We start from the raw sequence: 10,073 nt of genomic DNA, 5'->3' as shown, positions 1-10,073 counted from the left end.
TTCATTGCCAGAAATTTGTCCTTCAGAATCTAACTGGAACATGCAGGGAGTCTCTGTTCCCCCATGGAGCTGAGGAACATAAACTCCCTGGCATGTGTACCAACCCCAGATGGCCCAGGACCTGCCACCACCTTCTGCAGGAACTGAGGGCTGAGTGGATCTGAATAGCTAACTGTATGCTTTTTCCAGCTCCAGGCTTTTGCTTACAGTACTTTCTTTCCTGAAAACGCATCTTCCATCCCAAACTGCTTATCTTTAAAGGCCTGGTTCATGTGTGACCTCTCCCATGCAGCTCTTTTCCTCTGTTTACACTCTGACCCTCAAACAAGAATACTCCCCCGGGGCTGCCCCCTTTCCATTGTGTATCAGTGGTGTGGGTCCTTGTCCCATCTTCTCTGTCGTTCCTGAGACCTCCTGAGGGTAGAATTGCCTCCACGCCCTGAGTCCCACTGCCCAGTACAGACAGGACCAGGCGACAGCAAGTGTCTGGAGGCACATTTGCCAAATAGCTAACCGAGAAGAGGCTCACACACATGAAAATCATGTGAAATCAAGTCCAGAGCAACCCCATGTGAGTCTGGTCCTTAAAAGCTGTGGGACAGGCTTCAGTCCCCTACACACTCTGGACCCCCTGTCTTTTGGTGAAGTAATGGTGAGAGCCTCTCAGTCTGACAGTGAGTGGTGAGCCCTTAAGAAACCCCATTTTCCCTCATGCATACACACACACCGCCCCCACACACCCCATTCACATTCCCTGTCTGGCCCCAGTATTCCTGCAGAAAGCCTCTCCCTCAGGTGTGTATACACCGGCCCTATTTACTTTCATTTATATAAGTACAAGAACAGCTGAGCTGGACGTCCAAGTCCTCAGGCCTGGCCAGAAACTCGGGGTTCACTTCTAGGAACCAATCCCATGGCCCAGGGACCCTAAGAGAATCCCTTGGAAAGAAGGGTTCACCACTGTTCCTGTGACCTTACTCTGCTTTGCTGGGAACTCCAGAGCCCATAGCAATCCCCCTGGCCTTGCAGAGCTCTTCTCCTGTTTCCAGTTATTCTGGGGTATGTGCCTGGCGAGCAGCCTGCAGGGGCCCTGCTCCCTGCCCCGCCGCCCTCAAGTTTAAGTTCAAGCCCCTCTGATCTCCACCTACCTTACTTCCTGGGGTGCATCTAGCTCTGGGACAGCAGCTGTGAGCTCCCCGAGGTTGGGGGGCATGTGAGTCTGGGCTGGGCAGGCCTGGGGATGGCAATGACAACTGTGGTTTGGGGAGGTGATGCGTCACCATGCCCATCGACTTTGTTGCTCTCTTCCTTTTTCTCTTTAGGAAAGAAACTGGAAGTGTAATTTCCTATTGCAGAAGTGCAACCCTGCTGCCAAGAGGTTGAAAACCCCATGGGACTGTGGCTAGGAGAGGCCGCTGAGTTCCTTCCTGGGTTTCATCTCGGCAGGCCCGAGGACCTTGAGAATGTTTCCAGGGTGTCAGCTGAGTTCCTCTTCTCCCCTGGCAGGTGTGGGGTGTTGAGGGGGGAAAGGCATCCCAGACCTGTTAGAAAGGGGAGCCCTTTTGGACAGATGGCCAGTGAGGGGCATCCCCACTGCATGTGGGAGGCTGTGAGGAGGCCACTGTGGCTGGGCTGGTGGTGGCCGAGGGAGCTGCGAGGGACATGGTAGTCCACTGAGCGTCTCAGGAAAGGACAGGGCCTCCAGGGAAGGGGAAAACAGCTGCTCACAGCAGGTGGCCTCTCCCACAGTAGGATAGCAGGAGGGCCCCCCCTATGTCCACCCATCTGGAGTCAGTCCCGCTGGCCTTTGGGAGCGGCCTGGACCAGACCAAGATGGACGTGTGCCCAGTGCTGTGGGGGCTGGCCATCCTGGAAGTGACCCAGCGTTACTACAGTGTAACCCTTCAGTTGGTGCAGTTCTACCTAGTCTGCCAGTGTGGCCTTCCTTCCATTGTACCCACAGACCAGCTAAGCTGGCAAGAGACATGGGCCCATCTTATACAGGGGGCGAACAAGGGGCCCAAGGTCCCAGAACAAGTAAACAACATCATCCTTTCACTTTTTCCCCATCAAACCCTGGCTATCCTGAGGATTCTTGGAGATTATACAGGTGAGTGTTGTAGGCTGGGCCACTCCTATCAGCCAGCGGGTGCCTCTCCAATCGGCCTCCTTGACCCCCAGGCCCACTGCTCACTTCCTCCTCATGTTACCCTTGTGGCCCCAGAGATTTCAGCAGGCCGCACACTGGGGCTAAGTCTCTGTGGGTACTATTCAGGATTCCTAGCCTGCCCCTCTATTCTCAGCAAGTTGTTTGCTTCATTTGTAGGAAGGAGAAACAGAGAGCTCTGAAAACAATCATCCATCCCTGCCCGCCCCAGCCTGTGACACAACCACTGGGGCTCGCCCAGTGCTCTCCCGGAACTGTACCTGCCCCAGGAATGAACAAGCTCTCCCTCTGTACTCCATCCTCTCCACGTGCTCTTCTGGAACTGTACCTGCCCCAGGAATGAACAAGCCCTCCCCCTGTACTCCACCTCTTCCACGTGCTCTCCCGGAACTGTACCTGCCCCAGGGATGAACAAGCTCTCCCTCTGTACTCCATCTCCTCCATGCGCTCTCCCTCTCTGAGCCCCAGTCTGCATCGGCTGTGCCAGGCGTGTGTGAGGCCCGCCCTCAGGGACTGTACCTTCAGGATACCCAGGGTGCCAACATTCTCAGTGGGAGCACATGGAGATCTTGGCATACACAGTCGTTGCAATAGAAGAGCAGAGGTGAGAGAGACACTTGGAGTATTCTAGGAGGGCTTCATGGAGAAAGGAGTCCCTAGAGCCAGCTCTTAACCTCAAAGCTAGACTGGAGAGGCTGGTTGTCTATCAGTTAAAGGTTGGCTTTGGTGTCAGTTATATCTGGATTCAAGTTCTGTATCTTTTTTATGATTGCCTGATCCTGGGCAAATCTTTTCACCTTTTCTGACTCAGGTTCTCCACCTATGAAATGGGGACAGCCATAGCACCTACCTCAATGGTCTGTTCTGAGGATTCCTTTTTTGAAAAGCATGAAAAAGCTTAGGTATGGTACCTGGAACGCAGAGCCAAACTCAACGAATGGGAGCTGAGACAAATAATCAATGATGAGACTTCAACTCCCACCATGAAATAGGTGGTGACAGACTAACCTTCCACTAAGAGCAATTATAAGTGGTAGGTTTTTTAAGATTTGTTTGAAGATATTGGAGAGCAACAAGGCAGCTAGACTCGAGGGTCCAGGACCCCACTGAGAAGAAAAGCCCATTTACTTTAATTTTTTTAAGATTTATTTTTGATGCAGACCATTTTTAAAGACTTTATTGAATTTGTTACAATATTGCTTCTGTTTTATGTTCTGCCTGTTTTCTTCTTTTTGGCCACGATGCATGTGGAATCTTGGCTCTCGGACCAGTGATTGAACTCACACCTTATGCATTGGAAGGAGGTCCCAACTCCTGGATAGCCAGGGAAGTCCCAGGAAAGCCCATTTATTTAAGCCTGACTTGCTACCCCTCTTCCTTGTGAGACATTTGCTGGTTTGAAAGTGATCCAGGCCTTCAGGCTGAGCAAAGAGTGGCCACTGAGATTCTCAAGGATCTCCCCAGACAGGGGAGGCACAAACGGGGACTCAGCCCTTGAGAAGCCAAGTGAAAGTGAAAGTCTCTCAGTCGTGTCCGACTCTTTGCGACCCCATGGACTGTGCAGTCCATGGAATTCTCAAGCTGAGCACCTGGATAAAAGCGCACGCAGAGAAGTGAGCTCATATTCTGTTCAACCTTCAAGATGCCTTGCTGGTCTCAAAGCAGGAGGAATGAGAAACCAAGGAGCCAAATAAATGCAAGAGCTCAAAGGCTAAGAGGCTCAGCAGAGGGTGTGGCTGTCTCTTGGAGGTCAGGTCCAACCAGGGAAGAGGAGCACCCTGCTGAAAAATCCCCCAGACTTTCAAATGAGACCCTGTACGGTACATGGGGATTAAGGACAAACTAAATTAGACCAGGTCTTAAGAAGGTGGAAACCTGGCCCCGGATGATCCCAATCTCTCTTCTCTAACTGCCTTCTAGAAGAAAAAGAAATACTTGCTAGACCAAGTTAACATCATACAGAGCCTCTACAACTTCTCATTAACAGTGTTCTATGATGAACAACAACAAAAAGTACTAGGCATGCTAAGCTACAGGTTGTTCAGTCACTCAGTTGTGCCTGACTCTTTGTGACCCCATGGACTGCAGCACATCAGGACTCCCTGTCCACCACCATCTCCTGGAGCTTGCTCAAACTCATGTCCATTGAGTCTGTGATGCCATCCAACCATCTCATCCTCTGTCATCCCTTTCTCCTTCTACCTTCAATCTTTCCCAGCATCAGGGCCTTTTCCAATAAATCAGCTCTTCACATCAGGTGGCCAAAGTATTCAGCTTCAGCTTCAGCATGGGCCCCTCCAATGAATATTCAGGATTGAGTTCCTTTATGACTAACTGGTTTGATCTCCTTGCAGTCCAAAGGACTCTCAAGAGTCTTCTCTAACACCACAGTTTAACTGTCAAAAAAAAAAAAAAAAAAACCAAGAGAAAAACAGCAGAAACAATCTCACTACATATGCCACAAAAGACCTGAACAAGAATGTTCATAGCAGTTTTATCCTATTAACCCCAAACTGGAAACAGCCCAAAGGTCCATTAAAAAGGAAATGGATAAACAGATTGTATAATATGTATACAGTGAAACACTACACAGCAGTGAAAAAAGAGACTGAGCCAGTGATACATACAACAATGGAGATGGATCTTAGGACCATTTTGGAGAGCAAAAGAAACCAGGCACAAATGATACAGACAGTATGATTACATGAAATGCAAGAACAGATAAAATAGCCTATGGTGATAGAGGCCAGACTATTGAATGATCTCTATGGAGAGGTACTCACTGGTGTATTTGTTTACTGGGACAGCCATAACAAAGAACCACAAATGGGGTGGCTCAAATAGAGAAATGTATTGTCTCAAAATCCTGGGGGCTAAAAGTCCAAGTCTGTTTCAACAGAACTAGTTTCTTTTAAGGGAGACTCTGTCCTTGGCCTCTCACCCAAGTGCTGAGCTTTGCTGGCAACCTTTGGCTTTGCGTGGCTAGTAGAAGCATCACCCTGATCTCTGTCTTCATCATCACGCGGCAGCCTCCTTGAATGCAGTGGTTCCAATGGCAGCGTTTCAGGCATGCTGATTGGCTTGTGAGGGAGAGGGACCAGGGGCAGGCAGTCAGGCTAGACTCAGGGCTCTTGCTGGCACCATAACCCTCAATACAGCTTCACCTCCCGGGTGGATGGTTGGATAACCAGAAGTCCAGATGGCCACTCTGGGGTGCTTTAAGGTCTGCAGACACACCTGGGACTGAGCCTGCTGAGTGGAAGGTGGCTGGCCACGTTCCAGAGCCTTTCCTCTCAGCCTGTAGGTCTGCCTCGTCCAGACCACCAGCCAGCTGCATGTCTCTGAACCATGGCCTCCTCCCCATGGTTCCTCACACACACTGCCTTCCTGTCTTGGTGATGCTCAGGTATTTCTTCCCGCCAGCAGAGATGGGCTCCAGGAAGAAACCTGGAAGGGGCTGTGCTGTCCCTAGGTGTATGACCTCCGTTGAGTCCTACCCCCTCTCCACGCTTTAGTTTTTTCCTGGGGCATGGGACACCTCTCCTCGTTGCCCCCTGAAAACAGACTTCAGTGAGAAAAAGGCTGTGTCCACAATCCCAGCCCTGGCACGGGAGAGTGGGTGGAAGAGCTTGCTCATGGCCCCTGAGTTCCCTCAGTAACTCCGTTCAAAGCAGTTCCTGGCAAGACAGAGAACTGAAACAGCCAGGGAATTTATCGGACAAGAGGAAGAACTGGGGACTTCCCTGGTGGTCGAGTGGATAAGACTGTGCTCCCAGGGCAGGGGTCCTGGGTTCAGTCCTTGGTCAGGGAACAAGATCTCACATGCTGCAACTAAACCCCTGTGCAGCCAAATAAATAAAAAAAAATTTTTTAAAGGAAGAACTGCTCAGGCTACATCTCCTGAGGGCCAGCAGGAAGTCGTGCTGGTAACCGTCTGTCTGGCCTTTCCCCGGGGGGCAGGGTGAGAGCCAGGGAGGGTGAGAGTGGGGGAAGTGGAAGCGCTGGCTGCTCTCTGCTCGGCCCCCTTGGCTAGGATGGCCTCCCTCAGTTGGTGCTGTGGCCCTGGGGAGAGTACATTAGTGAGCAAATGTCCCTAGTTGTGCTCCTTGGAGAGCTCAGGGCCGGAAGGGCACCTTCCAGGGCTCCTACTGTGGTGGGCAGGAGAGGACTCTGGTGTCAGACTCGGGTCTGAGGCTTGGCTCCTTCTTGTGGCAACTGTGTGCGCTCAAACAAGTTACTCGACCCCTCTGAACCTGAATTCTGGCCTGTAAAATGAGGATAATCTGTTGCTGCATGAGGGCTAAATGAGATGTGTGCAAAATGCCAAGCACGTGGAGAGGGCTGGTAGAGGAGCAGAGTCCAGTGAAGGTGCATCCTGGGGAGAGGGGCTGGCAGACCCAACTCACAGCCTGTATGAACCCCAGGTTCTCAGAAGCCTTCAGGTTTTGCTTAAAACAACCATGATTTTTGAGTTGAATATATAATAGAAATTCCATTTTTAAATGATAATGAAGTAAAATGGATGCTCTAGAAAGAATCTCCAGGTTATGGCAGGGGCACACGGCTCTAACCCAGGAGGAGAAGGCTACTCATTATACAGACAAAGCTGAGGTTCACAGCAATTAGTTGTTTAATTAAGATCACAGGTCTGGGAATGTCAGAAGCGGGATTTGGGCCCAGTCTGTTACACTCCGGCTTAAACATGAAGCCATTGTGCCTCATGGGTGGTGTTCTCTGGGGTCCAGCTGCCCTACCTTCTCTAAGTGTGTGCTCCAGCTGTCTGGCTGGCAGTGCTCTCAGCCCATCAAGTCAATGGGGCTGCTCACCGCCCCCACCTCCCCAACCCCGACCTCCACCCCACCTCATGTCCTTATAGCTTCTGGCCACCAGGGGGCAGCATCCCAAAACCCAAGTGACTGGCTCTTCTAGGCGGACCGGGTGGACAGTGCAAGTCCAGGGGAGCCATTTACGGGCCTGCTAGTCTTCCAGAAAATCAGAGATACCAAAGGAACATTTCATGCAAAGATGAGCTCGATAAAGGACAGAAATGGTATGGACCTGACAGAAGCAGAAGATATTAAGAAGACATGGCAAGAATACACAGAAAAACTGTACAAAAAAGATCTTCACGACCAAGATAATCACGATGGTGTGATCACTCACCTACAGCCAGACATCCTGGAATGTGAAGTCAAGTGGGCCTTAGAAAGCATCATTATGAACAAAGCTAGTGCAGGCGATGGAATTCCAGTTGAGCTCTTTCAAATCCTGAAAGATGATGCTGTGAAAGTACTGCACTCAATATGCCAGCAAATTTGGAAAACTCAGCAGTGGCCACAGGACTGGAAAAGGTCAGTTTTCATTCCAATCCCAAAGAAAGGCAATGCCAAAGAATGCTCAAACTACTGCACAGTTGCACTCATCTCACACACTAGTAAAGTAATGCTCAAAATTCTCCAAGCCAGGCTTCAGCAATATGTGAACGGTGAACTTCCTGATGTTCAAGCTGGTTTTAGAAAAGGCAGAGGAACCAGAGATCAAATTGCCAACATCCGCTGGATCATGGAAAAACCAAAAGAGTTCCAGAAAAACATCTATTTCTGCTTTATTGACTATGCCAAAGCCTTTGACTGTGTGGATCACAATAAACTGTGGAAAATTCTGAAAGAGATGGGAATACCAGACCACCTGATCTGCCTCTTGAGAAATCTGTATGCAGGTCAGGAAGCAACAGTTAGAACTGGACATGGAACAACAGACTGGTTCCAAATAGGAGAAGGAGTTCGTCGAGGCTGTATATTGTCACCCTGTTTATTTAACTTCTGTGCAGAGTACATCATGAGAAACGCTGGACATGAAGAAACAAAAGCTGGAATCAAGATTGCCGGGAGAAATATCAATAACCTCAGATATGCAAATGACACCACCCTTATGGCAGAAAGTGAAGAGGAACTCAAAAGCCTCTTGATGAAAGTAAAAGTGGAGAGTGAAAAAGTTGGCTTAAAGCTCAACATTCAGAAAACGAAGATCATGGCATCCGGCCCCACCACTTCATGGGAAATAGATGGGGAAACAGTGGAAACAGTGTCAGACTTTATTTTTGGGGGCTCCAAAATCACTGCAGATGGTGACTGCAGCCATGAAATTAAAAGACGCTTACTCCTTGGAAGGAAAGTTATGACCAACCTAGATAGCATATTGAAAAGCAGAGACATTACTTTGCCAACAAAGGTTCGTCTAGTCAAGGCTATGGTTTTTCTTGTGGTCGTGTATGGATGTGAGAGTTGGACTGTGAAGAAGGCTGAGCGCTGAAGAATTGATGCTTTTGAACTGTGGTGTTGGAGAAGACTCTTGAGAGTCCCCTGGACTGCAGGGAGAACCAACCAGTCCATTCTGAAGGAGATCAGCCCTGGGATTTCTTTGGAAGGAATGATGCTAAAACTGAAACTCCAGTACTTTGGCCACCTCATGCGAAGAGTTGACTCATCGGAAAAGACTCTGACGCTGGGAGGGATTGGGGGCAGGAGGAGAAGGGGACGACAGAGGATGAGATAGCTGGATGGCATCACTGACTCGATGGACGTGAGTTTGCGTGAACTCCGGGAGTTGGTGATGGACAGGGAGGCCTGGTGTGCTGCGATGCATGGGGTTGCAAAGAGTCGGACACGACTGAGCGACTGATCTGATCTGAGGGAAAGGGGAAGATGGTCCACGCTTCTCTGGCTCAGAATGCCCTGAAATGGCCCAAAGGTGGATTTCTAGCAAATCTCACGGGAGGACACCAACTCTGAGCGTGAGATAAAGCAGGAAGCCAGGGGCCACACAGAGCATAGCAGCAGTCTGTTACATGGCAGGTGCAGGGACAGACAGGCCCAGAAAGGCGAACCACCTGCCCAGGGTCAAACAGTGCACAGCAAGGCGAGGGTGAGAGGCCAGGCCTGCTCCCTTATCTGTAAGATGGAGCAGTCATGATTCTCTTCAAGGAGGGCCACCACATGGGGAAATGAAGACGCCATATTTAGCCCAGGCCAGCACTTGGCACTTAATAAGTGCTCAAGGACAGGCTTCCCCAGTGGCTCAGCAGTAAAGAATCCACCTGCAATGCAGGAGACGGGTCCAATCCCTGAGTCAGGAAGATCCCCTGGAGGAGGGCAGGGCAACCCACTCTAGTATTCTTGCCTGGAGAATCCCACGGACTGAGGAGCCTGGCAGGCTACAGGCCTCCAGGGTCATAAAGAGTCAGACACGACTGAAGCGACTTAGCACCCATGCAGGCAAGGGCTCAGGGCACTGGATAGGGATGCAGTGGTAGTTCCATGACCATCAGGACAAAGTGTGCTCTGCCCCCTCTGAGTTGTCAGGTGAGAAAACAATTATGTGTCACTTCTAGAGATGATGCTGTGAGGGATGCACAGAACGTGAAGCCCAGGAGGGACATCTATACAGCCAGTGTGGGGAGACCGGGGCAGCCCTCCTCCAGGGGATGCTGTGTTGACTCGTGCAGAATGACTCCGAGCTGGCCAGGTGGAACCTGGTGGGGAGGTGCCTGATGGAGGGAGGTGAAGTCAGATACCCAGCCACTGGAGGGGTTCTGTCACACCTTGCTCTACGCACTTGGCTAACACGAATGGTAACAACAGCAGTAATGGTGCATTTGAACTTTAAAAGAATAACGAAGTCAGCACTGAGTCCTGACTAGATGCTGTGTCCTGTGCTAAGCCCTCACGTGAACTGTCTTATTTAATCCTCACTGCCTTTGTGAGAGAGGTCCCAGTATTAATCCTAATTCACAAATGAGAATGTAGAAGCACAATTAAGTAACTCAAGATCACCCATATAGCAGGACGTGGAGCTGCCTCTCAAGCTCACATCTGATCTTCAGATCATTGTGCTCAACTCCTGTGCT

At 50.3% G+C, this 10,073-nt stretch overlaps 1 protein-coding gene across 1 annotated transcript in view; it reads right to left on the bottom strand.

The window, feature by feature from the left end:
• TIFAB (TRAF-interacting protein with forkhead-associated domain, family member B) overlaps window positions 1-1,233 on the bottom strand; it is a 3,263-nt gene extending 2,030 nt beyond the window's left edge. Inside the window, exon 1 of the mRNA XM_010844487.1 lies at window positions 1,149-1,233. Within this exon, the coding sequence (XP_010842789.1) occupies window positions 1,149-1,213 (65 nt within the window). The 5' untranslated portion in view covers window positions 1,214-1,233. The remainder of the gene's footprint in view (window positions 1-1,148) is intronic.
• Between the last annotated feature and the right edge of the window lie 8,840 nt (window positions 1,234-10,073).

This window comes from Bison bison, unplaced genomic scaffold (genome assembly GCF_000754665.1).
Source record: "Bison bison bison isolate TAMUID 2011002044 unplaced genomic scaffold, Bison_UMD1.0 scf7180017864203, whole genome shotgun sequence".
NCBI lineage: Eukaryota > Metazoa > Chordata > Mammalia > Artiodactyla > Bovidae > Bison > Bison bison.
Note: the sequence above shows the minus strand (reverse complement) of the source record. Positions and strands in the feature narration are given on the sequence as shown.